The sequence below is a fragment of the Poromitra crassiceps genome (genome assembly GCF_964638095.1).
Source record: "Poromitra crassiceps genome assembly, chromosome: 6".
NCBI classification, from domain to species: domain Eukaryota; kingdom Metazoa; phylum Chordata; class Actinopteri; order Beryciformes; family Melamphaidae; genus Poromitra; species Poromitra crassiceps.
The window spans coordinates 4,590,987-4,613,486 of record NC_139627.1 but is presented as its reverse complement, the minus strand read 5'-3'; the positions used below and the strand labels follow the sequence as shown (position 1 = coordinate 4,613,486).

The window sequence follows — 22,500 nt, the reverse complement described above, 5'->3', positions numbered from 1 at the left end:
TGATATTACACAGCTTGTTAAAATTCAAATAAAAATGATTCAGCTACTCGTATCAGGTCGACATGAAAAAAGCATGGAAGAAAATGTTTCTGTCCCTCAATGCTTCTTTTCCAGCCTGTATAGTTGCTGTTTAACAGCCCTCAAAACCAATTTGGGCTGAAATAGCCTAACGATCCGTGCAGCCGTTGATCAATAGCTTGAATCTGCAAGAGTGTCAGAGCGCATCCCCTGCCTGTAGAAGAATGCAGACACGAGGGGTGGAGTTCACAGCTTTCACTTTCACAAGCGCGCCTCTGCTCCTCCAGCCCACATCATTCTTTGCCTTGAACACAGTGGACTCCACACCGACGCGCCCTGGCTGCTTTTTGTGATTCCAGTTTGCCAAATCAATAACTCGATCACCGCAGGATCCCATTAAACTTTCCATGCTGTTGCCCGTCCAATGGAGCGCACCTCGGCGATCTGACCGGACTCTAATCAACCCCGCCGCTCATCCGCCGCGCCCCCGCTCGCTGTCTCTCGGCTCTGTGAAGAAGGCGTGAGGTTTTGGGAACCGGGGGGGGAACTGGCCTGGGTCTCCCGCACGCATGGAGGGAGACGTTATGGACAACAAAGTGGAGGCCATGGCGACGGTCTGCGACTTCGATCCCATCAGCGGGAGTATCCCGGCCACCAAAGTGGAGATCACAGTGTCTTGCAGGTGAGTCCGCCGCGGCGCCGCTGCGTCTGTGTCTGCGCCAGGCTTTGGGGAGCTCCGTGCGCTTTGGCGCTTTGGCTCTATGGAGCACTTGAGACTGGCCAAAACAAAACCCATGCTGTTATTAAACGTTGAATTAAAACATACAGTTGAAATATTGTAGGTAGGCTAGGGTAGGCTACATAAACGCTCCCCATTCATTTTACGAGGCTAACTGGATAATATAGCCCAACACATTTTTAATTGATAGGCTAGTATACAAATATAACAGCAAAACTTTTAAATTGCATAGGTCATACAAGAAGATTCTAGCCTATGGAGACAGTATGATTACAGTCACACCCACTATGATATTAAGTGCCACAGAGACACAAGTCCTTAGGAATATATTAGGAATTTGACAGTGTCTTTTCATTGGGGTGGTATGGAGAATTCATATTATGGTATGGAATGGTATAGCATTCTTTTCCAATAGTATAGCTACAACATTTCCCCCCTAAACAGTTTATGAAGGGGGCGTCAATGGTGGCTCACAGAGTAGAGCGCGTATAGAGCGAGAGTACCATAAAGGCTCAGTCCTTATCGCAGTGACCCAGGTTCGAATCCGGCCTTTGGTCATTTGCTGCATGTCCTCCCCTCTCTCTCTCTCTCTCCCCCTGTCTCTCTCTGACTATCTGTCAAATAAATCATTAAAATGCACACAAATTAGACTGAAGACTACCCGCCTATAATTGTACTAATTCATTCGGAGTGTCTGGAGCACGTGCGGGAGTCGCGTGCCACAGCAGATATGTTATCGACAGGATGAGTGTGCTGGCGCGTGCGAGAGGCTTCCCTGAGGCTGTGTCATCATGTATTTACAGACTGTGCTGTGAAAACAAGATTATTCTGCTCCCACAATAATCTGTGTGGTGATTGACTACTAATGGAAGCTGATTTCTCATGGTGGCGCTTCACCAGGCTGTATTTAACCCCATCAACAACCTCAACAAACATTACGAAGTGGGCAAGTGCTTCGTCTAGGTAGGTAGGGCGGGGCGCGGTTCGATAGCCTAGGTCATTGGTTCCCAAACTGTGGTCCGTGGAGCTCCGCCCGATCCTGAGGCTAATAGGCCCTAGGTGAAGATTCAACTGTGTTCAGGGGGTATTGGGGGGGGTTGGTCGAGTCCTTAGTAGAGGGGGCATTCAGGCCTTGTTGATGAGGCTGATGGCAGTTGGGAAGAAGCTGTTCTTGTGCCGAGATGTTTTGGTCTTGACAGACCTCAGTCTCTTGCCAAGGGGGAGCGTTTCAGAAAGTTTCTTTCTGGGGTGGGAGGGGTTGGCCACGATTTCACGAGACCGCTTCAGCGTCCAGGCGGTGTGCAGGTCCTGAAGGGATGGCAGGTTGCATCCGATCACCTTCTCAGCACAGTGGATGATGCGCTGCAGTCTGTTGAGAGTGGCAGCAGCAGCGTACCAGAGGGTGATGGAGGAGGTAAGGATGGAGGTGTAGAAGTGCAGCTCTGATGTTCAGCTCCTGGCTGATGACGGTTCCCAAGAAGCGAACTCCACAGTGTCGACTGGGGAGTCACCCAGGGTGATGGAGGGGAGGGTGGGACTGTGTTCCTCCTGTAATCCACAGTCATTTCCACTGTCTTTTCAGCATTTAGCTCCAGGTTTTTTTTTGACTGCACCAAGTCACCAGATGGTCGTCCTCCTCCTGCCTGTACTCAGACTGGTCTCCGTCCGAGATGAGCCCTATGAGGGTGGCTCGGACAAAAACAAAAGCGACAAAAAATCTCTCTATTCATCTCGTAGCTGAAATCACTTGGTTTGTCCAAGTAAAACTTTTTATATAAGTATTTTACGAAATGGCAATGGTGAAATGAATGGGGAATTCACTTCCTTATAGGTCCCATGCGGAACCCAGAAGAGGGTGTGACTTAGGCACTCTATAAATTAACCCCGAGTAGTAGAAATAACGTGTTTCCATCTACTGTACACGTCTCTCTTGTGTTGAAATTGGCGACCGTATCTGTCAATATAGAGATTTCAGAAGTCAGTATGTCAGCCGAGAGATTTCTCAACTTTCTCTGAGACTTCTGCTTTTTTCTCTCATTTGCATTCTTCACAAACTAAACGTTCATTAATTTATCTCGGGGGGGGGGGGGGCTGATGTTGATAAGGTCACGGCTGTAAGTGAATGTCTTATCTCTCGTTGCAAATATAATGATGGCAGCTTTGTAGCTAAATAACACATGCTTTGTTTTGTCGTTATCAGGTCTTAATTAATAGCCCCAATCCATTTTGGTCGATTAATTGCTGTCGCATTTCAAAAGACACCAATTAACCTTTATGAATAGAGGCCTCGGGCCAGTTAATGGAGACTGGTGCAGCTGTAGTCAACTCTTCCCATTGATATTCATTATGAAAAGAGAAGAAGAAAGACATTTAGAATCGCGTGAGGGCGGTGAGCAGGATTAAACGTGGCTGCCTCACGCATCAGGGGCAGTGGCGGCCCAACGGTTAGAGAAGCGAGCTTGTGACCGGAAGGTCGTCAGTTAAATCTGGTTGGGGAAAAAGTGAAAAGGCAGCGCTTGCCCCTCCCTCATTACCACCGCTGAGGTGCCCTTGAGCAAGGCCCACAACCCCAACTGCTCCAGTGGAGCTGATCAGTGTGGCCAGCAGATCAGACTGTGGTTGTACTGGTCAGCTTCCAGGTATGAATGTGTGTGTGAATGTGAACAGGGTGCTCCTGAAAAAGAGAGCATTGCTCTTAGTGAGACTCCCCATGTATAAATAAAGGTAAAAAAAAATCATGGTGGGTGGACTGTGGGATCCCCCTGCCACAGTTTAGAAATCGTGTTATATGCTGCATACACAGAAATACCTTGATGGTGTGTACACCTGAAGCCAGAATGTGTGTGTGGGATGTGTTGTTGTGTGCACTTGTATGCATGTGTATGAGTCGTTTGCATGCTGTGCCTGTGTGTGTGTGTGTGTGTGTGTGTGTGTGTGTGTGTGCCTGTGTGTGTGTGTGTGCCTGTGTGTGCCTGTGTGTGTGTGTGTGTGTGTGTGTGTTCAGTTATGCGTGTATCTGTGTGTGCGTGTGTTTTGCATAGCCGCTGGACTTTGTTATGGAGCTCCTGATGCTCTGATGTTCCCCCTTGGTAAACACTGTGTTTTTCCGCCTCAGACTCTCATGGTTGAAGCTGGTGAGATGCCTCCAGGCTGCGTCGGTCCACAGCTCCCTCGTCTGTCATTAACCAGTCCACAGACAAAGGCTGATTTCGCCTCAGCCTTGAGATTATTTTTCTGCTTTAGATGCAAAGAATTGAGGTCTGTCCTGTCCTTCTTTGTGCCTGGTGGAGATTGCTAGCTCATGCGTGAGAATATGGCTCGAATGATTAAATCCTGTAGTGTTTTCAGTCAAAGTGTTGAATATTTCATAAGTTGCGTTTGTGGTGTGCTGCATCATGCCTTAATGATGAGCAAAATAGTGAATGTTAATCCAGCTGATTTCAGAATTTGCCCTTTTCTATATCCGAGTTTACCAGAGCGTCTCAGAGTTCCCATGCAAAATGACTTAAGGGGAACGGGGGATTTTGGCTCTGCGGCTCCCCATAAACTACTGAGAAACAGTTTAACATTTTTAGTAGGCTAATGTCTGTCGGGGGGGAAAATATGGATGCAGATAAATACCACAAAGCCCCCGCAGGCTTACACCCACTGACCTAAAAATATGGACAGAGCTATCCCATTGATCTTGGGCTCCCGTTTGGAGTTGAAACGTTGCCCGTTGCCATCTTGATTTTTCGTCAGCAGAGTGGGAGGGAACGGGTTGAGTCCTTGCGCGTAGCTCACGTGAGCTGGGGGTTTCCCAGAGCCGCAGCTCCGCCTGCTAATTGGTCCGTGATTGGAAAGCTGTGCGATCACTGGACAGTCGATCTGTCAATCACTCCCTTCTCTATCATCTATTTTACTCCAAACGGGCAAGTTATATAAAAAATGACCCCCCCCCTACAGAAAAGGTGAAATTAGCTATATAGACCAAAACCGTGTTTTGCCTCTGCCTGGAAAGATGGTTAATCCTGTTACAAAGTCGGGCATTTTAACATGGGGGGAATGTCTACTGCCCCCGACCTCATGTGGCCATTCGAGGAACTACAGCTTTTCAGTTCACTTCCTCGTCATCTGTGTGTCCGTCCCATTTTTGTGAACGCAATGTCTCAGCGCCTTGATGGAATTTCTTCAAATTTGACACAAATGTCCACTTTGACTCAAGGATGAACTGATTAGATTTTAGTGGTCAAAGGTCAAGGCAACTGTGGACTCACGTCCGTCCCATTCTCATGAACGAGCTGCTGTATCTCAGGAACGCCTGGAGGGAATTTCATTACATTTGGCACAAATTGGACTCAAACATGAACTGATTACAGTTTAAGTGGTCAACGGTCAAGGTCAGTTGACCTCACAAAATACGTTTTTGGCCATAACTCAATAATTCATGTAATTATGACAACATTTCCACACAAATGCCTAATAGGATCAAATGATGAAGTAATGACATTTCATATCCAAAAGTTCAAAGGTCAACTTCACTGTCACAGTGAGAAAATGATCTTGGGTCATTCTAATAAAATTGGTGGAAGTGCTGTCACTTGCTTTTGCAGACACCAAAATCCTTAAAGTTGTCCTAGTGTGATAGATCTGGCTCTCAAAATAGGATCAAGCTCGTGTCTAGTCAATCCAAACCTCGCCACAATAACACAGAACGTCTTTGCACAGAAACATCAAACAAGAAGCCACAAAAGGAATGGGAGCAGCCTACCTTCTAGCAGGCCGGGACGTTGACAGCTATATACGGCCTCTTTCATGGACAGCTCAGTCGATGGTATGGAGCTGGCCATCAGCAGCTCCCGTTCAGTAGATTGGGGACGCTAGTTATAAAATAATATCTCACACACACAGTCACACCCATACACGTGGAAACGGAGGGATCAATAGAGAATTGGAGAACCGGAGCGATACGTGGCTGGCTCACATTAGCACTGGGGGAGAGACTCGCGCACCTGAAACGCCATGTCAAGTACTCTCATAAGCCACTCCCACTTCCTGTTTGACTCTCTGTTGCAAAGACGTAAATTACAATATCAGAAGTAAACAAGGGGGTCCCTGACAATCACATGTCAATCACCCTGTGACACTAGTAATCACATTAAAAATGATATTGATTTGGACCCCAATATCCTTGCATGAGTCCACCCTCTTCACTATCTCTCCCTGGATGACAACCAGCACAGGGGGGCCTCCTGTTCCTCTTGTAGTCCACCACAAGCTCATTGGTTTTGCTAATGCTTCAGGTGATTGTCGTTGCACCATGTGATGAAGCTCTGTATGAGTCCTCTGGTCTCCTCTGTAAAAAATGATCTCTGAGTGAAGATGTTTCTCACTGTAAATGATTCACTGGAATCAATATAGTGATCACCTCCATTTAGCAAAAATAAATAAAAAATACACTTGATACCTCTTTATTAAATTCCTCCAAAGTCTTCACTATACAGTATATTTTATGAATCTGAACAGACATGGATGTAAATGGCAACTTGACTTGTTGGCGGAGACATACGACCATGTGGTGGTTATTATAGATTATTATTATAGATGATTCCTCCTTCCTTTATTGTTCAGACTGAGATCCACATCCAGGATGTTGGTCATGATCTGCAAAGCGTGAGTGTGCACAGCTTATATCTGTTGACTGGCTTGACACCAAAACTGGTAAAGTTTTAGGACACTTACATCAGATATCTTGTAAGGAAGAGACACTTTCTTATTTCTAAAAAACACTCTTATTATTAGGGATGCACGATATATCGGCAATCATATCGGTATCGGCCGATGTTAGTCATTTTTTAACATATCGGTATCGGGCCGATGTTGCAATGTTAATATCGGTTATCGTTATCAGCCAAATTCTTCACATTGAGATGAAATAATCCAGTAAATCTATGATTATGGGCTTTTACAAATGTTTTTGAAATAAAGAAATCCATGACTTTTTCAAATTCACAGTGTTTACATGTGTTTTACAGTATGTACAAAATTTGATTATGATCATAGAAATGTGTTTTTATACAGATCATATCGACATCGGTAAATATCGGTTATCACCCATAACAGCAATGTTAATATCGGTTATCGGCATCGGCCAACATTTTCATATCGGTGCATCCCTACTTATTATGTTACATCTGCATGTATTAGATAGATGATTAGCATACAGAAGAGAGGGAAAGGAAAAATAGCAGAATGCGCTGTTGAAAGATTGTGACCCAGATTTGGAAGCTGTAACACTGTGAGTGCACGATATACCCTTTAGTCCAACAAACATTGCAGACTATTTTTAGAGGTGCTCAGGCACGCATACATTTCATCTCAGCACTCCTAAATAATAATAAGAAAGAGAGAGGACTACATTTCCTAAAGACAATGTAATAGAGAGGCAAAGTGACCGCCTACTTCCTGCTTCAATCAGCACTGTACCAGAGATTTTCATCTGCCATTTATTTTCCCATAGACATTTCGTAAAATGCTTCTAAAAATAGTTTTACTTGTTCAAACCAAACGGTTCAGATATATTTAGAAACAGGAGAGACCACATAACATTTCACTTGGACCAAAACGTAAAAGAATTGCGGATTTAAAGTCGAGCTGAACCCAAAAATGACTTACACTGTATACACTTGGCACTGTATGCATGTCACATTCTGATTAGGTCTGATCGTAGAATTGCCGCTGCCAACAAAACCACCAGGAAGTCGCATACTGTATCTGGTGTGAGAATGAAAACACATTGCAGCAGATTAGAAAGCAGAAGTACAGAAGGCACACTGGAGCAGCAAACATAAATCTATGGATCCCTGGCGACAGGTGAAAAGCAGACTTAGGTTTGCTATTAAAGTGCATCTGCTGACAAAGCCAACAACCTCTCCTCGGTGTGCTCCGCCCTCCCACCTGACAGCCCCCAAGTATTGAACTTCCTCAAACGCAGAGCGCCCCCCCCCCCCCATTTCATCCGTATGAAGACATTCGCTCCTCGTCGCTCCACTCCGGCTCTTCCTCCTCCTCCTCCTCCGTGGCTTTTGGAGCTCGTCGGCACACCCGTTTATTTGCGATAGATCGGTTAGAGTAGCACTCCACCAATCAATGGCTTCCACAGCCGGGGGATTTAACTCGAGCAGGCCCAACCGGATCCCCCGGGGGATTCATTACCTGCTGAATCTCAGAGTGGAGCTCACAGAGGTCACGTCATGGAATCCATCCATCCAGCATCCTGTGACAAATGCTTGACGGTGGGGAGAAGATCCCCCCAGCAGCGCACTGAGGACACTGATTGCTATTCTCTCCGGGGTCACTCTGAAAACTTGTGGCACGCTTCTCTCCGTCTGAACCCTCCCCGAGGCAATCATGGCGGTGGGAGGAGGAGGAGGGGAGGGGGCCATAATGGAGGCATCAGGATGATTAGGATGTGTGGTGGTGTTGCAACTACTCGATCGGTCAAAAACAATTGTTTGAGCGGAGGAGGAATTGGAATTGGAATCCGGGGAAAAAGCAACCTGGTGTTTAATTCGAAAGCATTGCCGCCGCCGGCTTCCCGGGCTGCCTGTAACTCTCTGCTGTCATTGTTCTGTTAATGTCAAGTATTGATCTAAATTCGGGTCACTTCTCTGGTAGTCTTGGTTGTACCTGTTTAATCAAACCTCTGTGACCTGGTTTTCCTGGTTGAAACATACCTTTTTGTTTTGCGCCGGCCCGGAAAAGCGATTTTCGAATTAAACTACTTCTGCATTGTAGCAGCGAGAGCATCAAATATTAATAAAGGCGCTCTCTCTGGGTAAGAAGGGAGATTTCAATTTGCAATGTTTTACTAAGCCGTTCTTCTTCTTATAACCCAGTTCTGGGTTAAGACTGACCTCGAGGCACTGAGGCAGGTTCACAGCTTTTTATCTCCCAGAACGGTGTGTTGCGTGTGAGGGGGGGTGGGTGCGTCTGAGGGGGGGTGTGGGTGAGGGGGGGTGTGGGTGAGGGGGGGGTGTGGGTGCGAGGCTGAGAGAGGCGATAGCAGCGCCAAGAGAGCCAGATCCGTTCCAATTTTGGGGCTGTTAAGATTGCAGCAGGCGAGTCTCGCGGGTCGACGAAGCGAATAATTATGCATGAACCCCTGACACAGTGAAAATGAATTTGGATCCCAGATACTTGGCTTGTGGCGGTGTCGGTGTTATTAATACCTTCTCGTCGGGATGTATGGCAGCGGAGGGCGATCCCATGGAGACGCGGGGCTGCGATGCCCTGTCACCGGTTCGTGACACTCTGCACGGCGCGGTGTCATCTCCGCAAGAGTGTTGATTTGAGTGGGAGTTATGAGCCGAGTCAGTTTTGCTAACGAGGAAAACAATCAAGGCGCATTCCCTTTGGCTGTGACATCATCGAGATGCTCTTGTCACTGTTTGGTTAGTCGACTATATCAGTGGATTTCTTTCTGCGTGGGGGGGGAATGTTTGACCTAACATCGTGGCTCGTGTGGCTCTGGGGGGAATGTGAGAGCCGATGGTGGGTTCGTACATGGCTTGACAGCTTGAGTTTTTTCCCTCAGTAAAGGCTTGGCCATGTTATTATGATATATGTTGAAGGTCTCTGACTCAGTGACACGCTGCAAAAACAACACATCCATCTTAACAAGTCGTCTCATATGCAGCCTTCAAAGTTCAAACGCTATTTTTCTTACGCCGAGAGAAAGATTCCTCTAATGGGGGTGAGATATAACTCCACTCTTTTCATGCAGCTTGCAGGAAGTCTCTCGAAATCGAGTGTCAGAACGTCAGAAAAAGGCAGATCACTGCAGCACTACTATCAAGAAACATGACACTCGATCAAACCCTTGAAACAGATTGCACTGGAAACAAGTGAAATGATCTAACGCCATTGGCAGATTGGACTCAATAATAGATTAAATCTGTGGTTCTCACATGTTTTCACATGAGGGACCCCTAAACTGACAAAGATTAGACCACGGACCCCCATTTGATAGGATTTCGTCCCACGGTCCCCCATATGTTAACTCATTCACCGCCAGTTTAGGACTGCCAATATTTAGCACAGGCCAAAGATTTTCATAATTGTTGGTCATCTTTCAAGACCCACAGTAAATTATCTATTAGCACCAGAGTGATTTGCAATACCTCAAAATGAAGATGTACGTCTCTGGGTTCACCAGGAAAAAAAAGTGAGCTTTTAGCATGTTCTGTACTCTACTTATAGCCATTTATATACACCCTGTTTTCCCCCAAAATGTCTCTCTGAGAAAAGAAATTGCAGAAAATGGCATTTATGTATTTATGCACACAATCTCATGCAGAACTCGCTCTCAATTCTTTTATTTTGAACTGTATTGACATCAGACATGTAAATATTATTCGTTAGGACACAAATGACAAAAAAAAAAAAATATATATATATATATACACATGAAGTGCTTTTTTTTTTACATTCAACAATACAGTTTACTCGGTGTGAGTGAGTGTGCAGACAGACAGACAGACAGACAGACAGACAGACACACCGACAGACAGACAGACAGACAGACAGACAGACAGACAGACACACCGACAGACAGACAGACAGACAGACAGACAGACAGACAGACAGACACACACACACACACACACGCACACACACACACACACACACACACACACACACACACGATCCCCCTTTTAGATTTCTAACCCCACATAGGATAAGCAATAACCACGCCCTGTGGCGCTGGGATTGGCCAGGAGCAACACTGGAGGGCACGCAGCCCAGCGATTACATGAACCAACTGAATAGCTCTTGAGAAAGGACAGCGGGCTGCTCTGACTCCCGCTTCTGCCTTGTGCCTTGCTGTTGTGTGTTTATTTTGCACCCGTCCTCGTCCATGTCTCCCTGTCATATCATCCCTGCTATCTGATCGTTCCCGTTTTCCCCTCGGCTATTCAACACGTCCTCACCGCCCTCGCAAACTGATCGATCATTTCCTCATTCCTCCGATGATCAAACACATCTCTTGATTACTTTCTCCCGGCTGGCACAGAGGAAGGCGACTCCAGCTCGTGCAGCGCGCCGAGGCGCGTTTCAATGGCGTTTCTCCTGTCTGCACAAGGAAGCGTTACCAGTTTTCTGCTTTTCCTCCTGCTCAATTTCAAAACAACAGCTGCGGTATGTGTTTGTTCACGTGTTGTCTTAGATGATAGGGACCTGATACCATGTGACAGGCTGGGGAAGTGTTTAAACTACGCCCTGCAGTAATAAAAACAAAAACACGTCAAACACGTCATTGGCGGGGAGGGCTATTTCTGATAACACGTCAAAGACGTCATTGGCGGTGAATGAGTTAATACGATTGATGCTTTTAGATGTTTTATTGCAGAAAGTGTATAAAACCCATGACCAAAATAGTCACTGTGTTACTTATGAATGGAATTATAGCGAAAATAAATTACCCCCCTTTTGGCTGGAGACCCCCTGGGAACCCCCTCAAGGACCACTGGGGGGGGTCCCCGGACCCCCATTTGAGAACCACTGGACTCAATGACTTACGATGGAGAGTTTTTGCAGTGCAGGCTTTTAGCTGACGGGCTAAACAAGTTAGTCATTGTCAAGTTATGTCATACCTGTAGGTGTACCAGAGTCTGTTTGATGCATTCCAGCAGGATGCCTTAACACATTCAGTGCCACAGCGCTTCAGTAAAATTGTCTGGAGCCTGTGCCAGATTCACTTCCATTCAGTTGAAAACAGCTATAGAATTTTTTCTATTATGGCTATATTAACGGGGCTGGACTTTAATGAAAGATTGAACACTCCTGCTTCTTCCAAAGAAGAAATTTTGTTTCTAGACAGTTCCATTATGAAATTACAGCCTCTCAAAAAAGTGCACTTTCATGGGTTTTCTGTCGTTTTTTTTTTCTTTCCAAGATATAGCCCCTTTTATGAATACCTTTTGCACTCTAATTTCGACTGACTCTGGCTGGTGTTTTCTGATGTGGTGGCGTGTGGTGTGGTTTCTGTGCAGCCACACACACCCCCCCCCCCCCCCCCCCCCCCTCTCCACCTCTGAGCTGCGGGCTCCTCCCACACGCACAGAGTTTGCTTTCTCGACTCGTTTTTGCCCCGGACAGATCCCAGCTTTGCCCTTGATGGGCATCAAGGAAATGATGCGCGCTGGCAAACGCGACTGAACGAAAAGGCTTGGCCCGTTCGGCTTCGGATGCTGCCTTTCTAGGAAATCGTGTGGAGATAGATAGAAGCATAAGAGCTCAGTTGTGAGCGCGGATGCAGCCGAGCCCACTCTCGCTGTAGACGGAGCAATATATAGGCTCTGGCAGAAAGCATGCATCGGTTTCCACGGCTTTCTCCGCTGTCTCCTGTACAAAGTAAAGGATCTGAGGTGGGTGGAGCAGCTCCTGTGACGATGTTTAAGGTGGCGCCGTGTGATCCCTTGAAGGGATTCATGCTCACTGGCTGGGTACGACCTTAAACAGCAGAATTATGGAATAATATGAATTATGATTTTAGGACGTCCACAGACGTCCTTGGCACTGAACGTTACTTTTTTTTAGGACGTGCACAGACGTCCTTGGCACTGAATGTGTTAATGTAGCCAGGAGGGACATTTGTGAGTGTAATGAATGTGCGTGTATTTTTAAACAGTGTAGCGCAGGTATTGATGTGATTATGCTGTAGGGCAGTGATTCCCAACCTGTGGGCCGCGGCCCCCTGGTGGGCCGCGAAGGTATTGCAAGTGGGCCGCCAAATCATTTCCAAAAAAGTATGATTTTTGAAAAAAAAAAAAAAAAAAAAAAATTTTTTTTTACAGATTTTGAAAAATCATACTTGAAAAAGTATAATTTTTGTTTCTTTGATGTTATTGCTTTTGCTTGAATTGAAGTTTCATCTTTACATCATCTTTATATTGGGTTTGTGTTTATTTGTAACCCTATCGATTTAATGGGCTTTCTTCTGATATTTGGATTTTGTTTGGATCTGATATTGGATGTCAAATTGTTATGAGAATGCATTTTTCCATTGTTGAAGGATACCATTATTTATTAATCATTTGTTAATTAGCCTGTTACAGACAGCCCCTTGCTTGTCATTTCTGACATCTGTGTGGTGCTGATGGACAGCTCCTTGAATGATTGGTGTGTGTGTGTGTGTCTGTGTGTGTGTGTGTCTGTGTGTGTGCGTGTGTATGTGTGTGTGTGTGTGTGGACAGCTCCTTGAAAACTGTAATACTGAAGGTGTTGCAACATGTTACAGGTGCTGTGTTAGTGACTGTGGAGCTTCCAACATGTTTCTCCTGTATTCAGTTCAGTCCTTTATGTTCAATTTTCAATAAAAAAGTGCTCTGAGAACGCATTATATGGCCTTTGTATTTATGGGGTCGGAGGTGGGCCGCGAACATTTTTGAGACATAAAAGTGGGCCCTGAGTTGGAAAAGGTTGGGAACCACTGCTGTAGGGTATTCTCACCCCCCTTCTGTCTGCTCCTCTCCTCTCCTCTCCACCTACCTCTGCTCAACATGGGCTCATTCTATATCAGCACCAATTTGCTCAGTTCCTTCTCTATGTTTCTGCCTCATATTGCCACAGCTCCCACACTAACATCAATTAGTGTTGTTTCAGAGCCAAACGCTATATATGCTTAGAAATGCTTACAGTTGTTGCTCAGTTTAGTTGACCAGAATCCCGCGGTAAGGTAATACCACGGCGTTAAGCCACTGCCATGAAGGGGGGTTAAATACTCTGATCTCTTATCTTTATCTCTTTTTTTTTATCAGTGGTTTTTTAGCTTTGCCCCTGATTTTCTCCCCAATTAGTGAATTCCCTGTCCCAGTCGTGGGTCCACCCCCTCTGCCGATCTGGGGAGAGAGTTGTAGACTAGCACATGCTTCCTCCAATACATGTGCCGCTTCTTTTCACCTGACAGCGAGGCGTTTCACCCCGTAGGACGTAGCGCGTGGGAGGATCACACTATTCCCCCAGTTTCACCCTCCCCCGACCGACCGACCAGAGGATGCGCTAGTGCAGTGTGACCAGGACTCATATCCTACTGGTTTCCCACCCGCAGACACGGCCAATAGACCCATCTCACGGGGGGGCATTTTGTGTCGAAAAGGCAGGGTAAACACAGGTGCAAGCAAGACACTAATGAGGGTTTCAAACTTCCATGATTGGAATTTGGAAACCATCATTAGTGTTTTGCTTGCACCTGTGTTTATTCTGCCTTTTCGACACAAAATGGCCCCCTGTGAAAAGGGTCTATATTGTGTCAGCAGCAACGTTTGACAAAAGCCAGAAGTACCGCTGCCGGGAATCGAACCCGGGTCTCCGTGGTAATAGCCGTGCTTTTCTTTTTTTTTTTTTTTTTTTTTTTTTGCCTTTATTTATACAGGGGGAGTCTCACTGAGAGCAATGCTCTCTTTTTCAGGTGTGCCCTGTTCACATTCACACACACACATTTATACCTGGAAGCTGACCAGTACAACCACAGTCTGATCTGCTGGCCTCTGATCAGCTCCACTGGAGCGGTTGGGGATAAGGGCCTTGCTCAAGGGCACCTCAGTGGTGGTAATGAGGGAGGGGCAAGCGCTGTCTTTTCACTTTCGCTTCTTTGACCTCTGACGCCCCCTATCTTTATCTTTTTAACCTGTTCTCTCGCTGCTGCTGGGTCCGATTGACATTATGGATAATATAACCTTCAAATGCAGGTATAGTGCAGCCCCCCATAAGCCCCCACTTGTCACCGCGTGCAGCAGCACCGTGCTAAAGTAAAGTGGCCAAACGAAGCGAGCAACAACTCTCTCCTTAGTGTACAATTTAAAGTGTTTTACATCCACCACTCCGTCAAGTACATTTGTTGCGTGTGCAAAGACACAAACAGCTTGGGTGTCTTCAGATGGAACAGAGAGATGAAGTGAAATTGGCGTGAATTCACACTAGGCAGCATGAGCGCAAAGTGCTCTGCCAGGGTTATAAAAGCTGTAGTATCAGTGTGCACAACTCCCCCCAGCTCCTCGCAAGAAACCTGCACAAACCCCCGACCTCTCACAGTGCACAATTAAGCAGCCATATTATTCCCAGTACCAACATTAGTCATACAGGAGAACTTAGCCGGGGAACAGCCTTTAGGGAATCGTAGCGTATGTTGCATGGGTGTGTGTCTTCTCATTTACTACCACTAGACCAACAGAAGACTCGTTTTATGCCCTGAGATTGTGTCCCTGCTCGCGAGACGGTCGCCCGGGGAGTGCTCTGCTGCAGGTACTGTCGTCCTGGAGAGATCCCAGGTTGAACAGAAACTGAATAATTAAACAGACGGTGGGAGGAGAGGACACCTGGCGCCATCACAGTGAAGGTCAGCAGATGGTTGTCACTAATAAAGGGAGCAGATTGCATGTTGCGTGTGATGTTGGGGGGGGGGGGGGGGGGGGGGGGTTTTGAGATCGAGACAAAAAGCAACATTACTCTGTCATCATTTGACACGGTATAATACAGGCAGAGATGCCAATACTACTGAAATGACAACTGACAATTATCACTACAAGTATCACTTTGAATCAATAGCCTATTTAGTTTTAATTCACTGAGGTTCTTCTTATAAGCCTGCTGCGTCCGACCTCCCCTGCACAATAACTGTAGCCCCTTTTCTGAATATTCCCCTCAGGTAAAGTGTGGAATAATCCAGTCTAATCCAGCTTCGTAAGAAGCTGTGTGGCCCACAATGGAATTGCATTTTTTTTTTTTTTTTTTTACAGTGCACCTGAACGCAACATGCAAGATACCCGCTGAATAAGTGTCCAAATGTTCATGTCATTCTGGCCAATACTCCACTTCTGTTATAGCATTTCAGTCTGGAATATGGAATATCTTTCAATAATCTATAATTTAGCTGCTTAACTGTCAAATACCGCCGTCTGCTCGCTACCCAGGCACTTATGTATGTACTTAACCTAACTAACTATCCGGTGTGCACAACATTGTCAGACTAAACTCCGGCTGACACCCCAATTTTTTTATTTTTTTTATTAACTGGCCCCTGGCCTTCTATCATTTCACGAAAGTGGCCCCCGGGCAAAGCAAGTTGAGTATCCCTGCTCTATAGTCTCGCTGGCCAGCATCCCCTCCCTTCCGTGAGAGGAGTCTGGCGGCACGGAAACAGGCTGCTGGCATAAGCCCTCCCCTTGCTCTACAGCTGCTCTCCCATTGGAGGCGTCGATTTCAGACGCTGCCGGATTTCCGCTCCCCCCGCTTAAGAAGCTCTGTCATTGGCTCCGACCATGTCAATCAGAGCGGCTTCCGCTCCCTCCTCCCTGTGTGTCGCTGTAAATAGCCCCCCGCCGCCGCAGTGAAAACAACAACAACAACAACGCTAACTAGCTGGCAAGCTAACGGCAGAAACCTACACGCTAGCTCGTTGCTACACGCTGAAAATGGCAGGTTGGATCGTCGGAAACGATTTTCCAAGGGCACTGCCGCTAAAGCGCCTGCCCATCGCAATTCCATAATGGTGACCCAGCGCCGCCAGACGCCTCTCACAGAAGGGAGGGGAGGCTGAAGGGAGGGGGGGCTGAAGGGAGGGGAGGCTGAAGGGAGGGGAGGCTGAAGGGAGGGGAGGCTGAAGGGAGGGGAGGCTGAAGGGAGGGGAGGCTGAAGGGAGGGGAGGCTGAAGGGAGGGGAGGCTGAAGGGAGGGGAGGCTGAAGGGAGGGGAGGCTGGCCAGCGAGACTCGGTCCTATATGACCTTGTGACCCCCGAGATGTTCCCAAAGGGCACATTAGATCGAACAATGGCCCCGCCGCTGACCCCGTGGTGTGTGAGGGCAGAGAAAATGTCCGTTCTTGGTCAAAGAAGAGACGTATAGGGCGGGCGGGAGAGAAAGTGACGGAGCAGACCTACAATTACAAACCATTTTTCACTCTCTCTCTCCTCCTCCAGGCCGTCCCCCGTTGCCTCGGCATCACAGGGTTAGGTCTTCCTCCTCACCCGCTGATGCAGTTCGAGGCTTGACTTTCAACCTTGCGTTTGTCCTTTAAGACCCACGGAAGGAGGGGGAGAATCATGCTGCGCTGGCCAACCAGATTCAAACGCTATTTAAAAACCTCTTCCCACTGAATCAGACGCTCTTTCCCTCGAAGGTGCTAATTATTATTTCGACAACTAAGAGAGGCGTAGAGAATTGAAGGCATTGCTGACAGTGACGCACTGCAGGCACATTCATTAATTCCAACATCTCTTAGATTAAAAACCAACCATGGACCCACGGAGTTGCTCAAATATCTGCAGGTGTTTGACCCGAGAAGAAGGAGCTTATTTCAGCCAGATACGTGTCTTGAGGTGTTTTATGGCTGTTGAACTTCCTTGGATTCACATTTGCCCCGTAGTGGAAACATGTAATATGAATATTTAAGCCAAACTAAGCAGCTAGATATAATTACTTTTGTCCTACTTTTCACGAACTTCACTCTACATCAACGTTAACGGGATAATGATCTTGTCTTATCCCGTTGAGACCACCTGCGGGCGAGTGAACTTTTGAAACGGGCAGCGTTAACTTCGCTGAGAGCAGATGGGTTATTGGAGATGTTAATCCCCCACGTTGCGTTGTGTGCGCGCTCCAGACCTATAGGCTGCGGACAGACACACGGAAAGATGGTGGATCAGTTTGTACGGGTGTATAAATCTATGTCCTAATCGATAATCGTTTTCTTTCTCGAATGGATATTGTTCACTCGAACGCTGGCTTGATTTCCAGTTCTCGCTCTACTGTAACAATGTATCACTGTGATATATAGTGTGGCATGTTCTCCTGTTCTGCGAGCTGCATTCTGTTGTGTGTGTGGCAAAGAGGATAGGATAAGGTGACGGACCACAAGCTTAATTGGCTGAAGGTAATGGACGCCAGACAAAATAGCAGGTGGATGAGAAGGGGCACTTAGTCACGGATGGCTTTGTGTTATCGCCAATGATAATGACCGTGACAATGTTGCAACTGTAGTCAGGTCAGCCCAAGGCTAAACATCGACAATAAGCCAAATTAAGCTGGATATAATACCCCCCCTGGCCCCGCCCCTCCCCACCTCACTCCACACACCCCCCCCTGACGGATGTCTTCTTCATCCGGCACTGCAGAATTATACATGTGTGTACATGACGGATGCCTCGTTGCTCGGATTGAGTCTTGAAGCCTCATCTATATTCATTGGAAATCCTCCTATTCCCAAAGGGAAGAGGATTGTCCTATACTGCATGTGAGTTATTTATTGACACTGCTCACACAACCAGGAATCAGAAAAGGGGGATATATTTTATAGGCCTTTTTGGACTATATGCTGGCATGCTAATGAGAGCACTGAGGTCGCCTGTATAATGTATCTTATTTGAAACATTGATAGAAATGATGAATTGTATGAGCAGTTCATATCGCTGCCCTTTGTATTCATTTCGATGGTAATGTGACTGCTTTATGAGATGCTGTGAGTATGGTGATGGGGCAGACTGCAGAGAGAGGCAGGGGAGGATGGGAGAAGAGAGGGAGTGACTTGGTTTGGCTGGGACGCTCGCAGAATTTCTCTTCGTCTTCGTCAATATAGACCCTTTTCACGGGGGGGCATTTTGTGTCAAAAAGGCAGGGTAAAACACAGGTGCAAGCAAAACAGTAATGAGGGTTTCCAACTTCTAATCATAGAATTTGGAAACCCTCATTACTAGTAATGAGGGTCTAATCATAGAGGTTGGAAACCCTCATTAGTAGTAATGAGGGTTTCCAACTTCTAATCATAGAAGAGGGAAAACCCTCATTAGTGTTTTGCTTGCACCTGTGTTTACCCTGCCTTTTCGACACAAAATGGCCCCCGTGAAAAGGGTCTATTGAAGAAACCCATTCCAGGAGAGGCTAAACATAATATTCATGCTTGCTGATTACTGACTCTTATCTTGAATGAGTCAATGAGCCAATCAGAGTGTCTGTTTGCATGAAGGGGTGTCGGATGGGGATCAGAGTTACGGGACTGGATAGCTCCTCCACAGTGTGCGAAGCTGAAGCAATATTGTATCTGAGAATTTAGGATGTGGGCAGTGCTGAAATGCTCAAGCTCTGTACTGCATGATTGGAAAAAGTAGGTGTTATGCAATAGTAACCTGGTTTCTTTGGTTCTTCTGATTGAGGGGAACACTTGGCATATCTCAGCTCTCAGTGTACGTGATTTATGTTGCCATGCCACGTAGGGGATCAGATTGAAACTCATGACATGAACACATGCAATATTCTTTGGACCGCCGAGTTATCCCAGAGATATTATATTACTATAGATGGGTCACCGCAGGCTCCGCCAATTCTAACAAATGGTAGCAGCAAGTCTCCTAAATGGGCGTGGTCAACCATTGACTCAGACTAGTTGTCCTCTAGAGAGAGAGTGGCATCAGTGGAGGTCCAAAATGCGTGACTCATTAGCCAATGAACAGCCAGGAACGGGTCTCGCGCTACTTTTGAATGCTAAAATAAAGCTGATAATGTACAATTTGATTAAAAAAAAAAAAAAAAAAAAATCAAAGTACAACACAAACTGTCCATTTTGCTGCAACTCGACAGTGCTGCTTAATCCAGAACCTTACTTCCTGGAACTCTTGAGAGTAAAAAAAACTGGTCCATTGGAGTGAATGGAGATGTCACGACTCTTCTATATACACGGCTCTGACTCAGACGTGCTGAAAGTCTCCTAAGTGGGCGTGTCCGTAGAAAACCATGGGCAAAACCCATGTGACAAAATGACAGGAAGTGAGTTGAAGTTGGGCCGTCTTGCTTGAATCCCATCGTCTTTGGTTATATCATGGATGCCAAGTGATGTGTGTGGATTGTGTGATTGCTCTTGTTGAAAGCAGTTGAGAGTGCATTCACTGCCTTGTCGCTGTTATTGCTGAAGTCGAACCTCGCATTCAGTCTGGCTCCTCTGCCTGCAGCGCCAAGGCCAGACTCTAGGGGTTGTCACGACTCACAATGCTAGAATTTCTAACTTGGATACTGATACCCAGGAAAATATGTGCGACAACACATCAAGAGGCATACGAATAAACAAAGACAGATGGATAGACAGATGCACAATTCTCCATAATCTAGGCCTGATCAAACTAATTAAAAACTTTGCACTGACACAGCAGATTAGCCGTACTCTCAGAACACGTTTGGCTTAAAGCACTGCTGGTGTCGATACTGTTGCAAATGAGTATCGTATCCGTTTCACATTTTTTTATCATACTATACTTACCTTACAAGTACTGACCTTACCAGACTCACCATGACACCTGTGTTTGGCATGTGTCATGGTTTAACTGTTTTCCTCCATGCTATTCACCTTATTCACCACGCCCACTTCTTCTCTCTTCCGCGTTCGACGCAACGTATTTGTTCTTCCGGTTCAGCGCTAGTTGGCGGCCATTTTCAAAATAAAACGTCAGTATGAATGAAGTTTGGCAACATTCTGAATTAAGCTACACTGCGGCCAACTTCAGTGACATGTTCATAACGTTGCTGCTGCGAGGAGCCGATGGCTGTACCCGGTCGGCATTTAACGTTAGTTACAAAAGCACGTCAACAGTGTTTTCTCACTGCCAGTAGCCTAACTACAGTAGGGTTTCACAGATAGCTAGTCCGACCGGTGTCAGCACAGTCAGCGCTCCCGGTCCTCGCTGCTCGTTAAAGATTTCCAATAGGCGTTCTTCTGATAAACTGGTGTCACATATGTTACGTTCTCACCCGACACATATTAAAACTTTAAAACAGTTTGGGGGTTTTTTTAGCTTGAAAACAGCTTTTTGGCAAGTCTAAATGACTGCGGTAGGCGTACTCTACTTCCGTGTTTAAAACCGGAAAGACGATTACGAAATGACGTCATGCAGAAGCGTCCTTGTATGAGCAAAGAATAAGGTGAATAGATTAAATAATTATGCAGTTCTTGTGACTGATGCGCCTGCAAGTCAGGCACCAACTCTTTGGGCTCTTTGGACCCATCAGCTGTCAGCTGCCTCGTGTTGCTTTGAGAGCTCACAGAAATTGGTGTCGGACCTTTTTATATTGAAAGCAGATACAGCACTAATTGGCATTGGGCTGCAGACAGTATATGACTCACCTGTGTAGCAGCCTGTGCAATTACGATTAAGTTACCTGAAGTTCTTCCTTTTCATGTGGCGTTTCTGTTATTTTGTCTGCTCCCTGTAACTTACTACTACAAACTCTTCTCAGAAGTGTTTTGCTGGCAGCTCTGCCTGTGTGTCCTCTATGTCCTCCTTTTACTCAGCTTTAATGTGCTTACTGTACTGCTTAGCTTGGAAATGATTTGAAAACTCGAGGACATTATTGGTTTACGGGGAGTTAAGTGTGATTGTAAATTAGCATTCTGTGTACTTGTATATGAGATATTTTGATCAAATTGTGTAAACTAGTATAGGAAGGAAGTATTTACATGAGAGACACCATACAAAAATAAGCTGTGACTTCCCCACAGTTACACCACAGTGGTACTCAAAATGCAATCTAACTGACTGGACTTTAGAAACGATAGATAAATCATAGATCTTGATCTTATCAGTATTGCTGACTGACATGAAGAGTTGATATATATATTGATATATATATATATATAGTTGTTATATGAAATTGTTTCCTTCCCTTACAGGAATCTTTTGGACCGAGACACGTTCTCCAAATCCGACCCGTGTAAGTACTCTCATATTCTCCGCCTTTTACCATGCAAATAAAACACAAACTGCACTGAATTAGAACGTAAAGAGGCCATTTACACCTGGCGTTAACATGTGTTTTCTGTCATCAGATTGCAATCTGATCGGCCAAACCACCTCCGGAGCTGGTCACGGACGCATTGTGTACACATTGAGCACAAGTGTAAATGCAATGTGTCCTCTCAATCCGCATACAGCAACTGTATGCGGATTGAGAGGACACTCATTTTGGGTGATCAAATTGCCATCAGATTGTAATCTGATGATCACCCAAAAAGCATGTTAACGCCAGGTGTAAATTAAATCAGGGTAATGTGGTCAAGCACAATCTGATCGCAATCTGATGGCAGAAAAACGCATGTTAATGCCAGGTGTAAAATGGCCTCAATGAGACCTGCAATGCAGCTCACCTTTTCCCGGTGGGAGATTTGACTCCGAATGTGCATTGACACCTCATCCAGATTTTTGGGTACTCTTTACTTTCACTTTCGCTGAGCTTAACTGAGATTCAGTTTACTCTGCTGTTTTCAAAGCGTTTCCTTCAATAACTGCATATCATTTGCACAGTAATGTGACAGCCGTTCGTCAGCGAGAGCCACGGAAACTACCTTAATTCATGCAGTGGATAAATGCCAGCCCTTTGAATGCAAATGGGTGTCTTTTGGTGACACTACTGTGGACGCGTCCCCAGGTCTCTTGGGGGGGGGGGGGGGGGGGGGGGGACCCGCCATGAAGGCATCTCCTATGATTCTCCCTGCGGGGATCGAGAACGGAGGAGACATTTGACGTAATAGGGCGGAGTTCAAGCCCTTTTTGTAACTGCGCGACGGGGGGGAAATAGCACACGCCCCCCTGATTTGCATTCACCAAGATGAACCGTGGGATGTGTGACAGGTCCCTTAGCGGCTCCTCCCCCTTTCTTTCTCACCGCCGTTTGAAGTCTCACAATCCAATAGGGAATGTGGAGAATCTCCCCCCCCGTCGAGAAAT

At 46.2% G+C, this 22,500-nt stretch overlaps 1 protein-coding gene across 1 annotated transcript in view; it reads left to right on the top strand.

Annotated features, from left to right (window-relative positions):
- Positions 1 to 575: 575 nt before the first annotated feature.
- Positions 576 to 22,500, top strand: part of cpne5a (copine Va) — a gene marked incomplete at its 3' end in the record, with an annotated part of 96,031 nt that continues 74,106 nt past the window's right edge. Inside the window, exons 1-2 of the mRNA XM_083639261.1 lie at positions 576 to 700; positions 21,447 to 21,487. Of these exons, the coding sequence (XP_083495387.1) occupies positions 588 to 700; positions 21,447 to 21,487 (154 nt within the window). The 5' untranslated portion in view covers positions 576 to 587. The remainder of the gene's footprint in view (positions 701 to 21,446; positions 21,488 to 22,500) is intronic.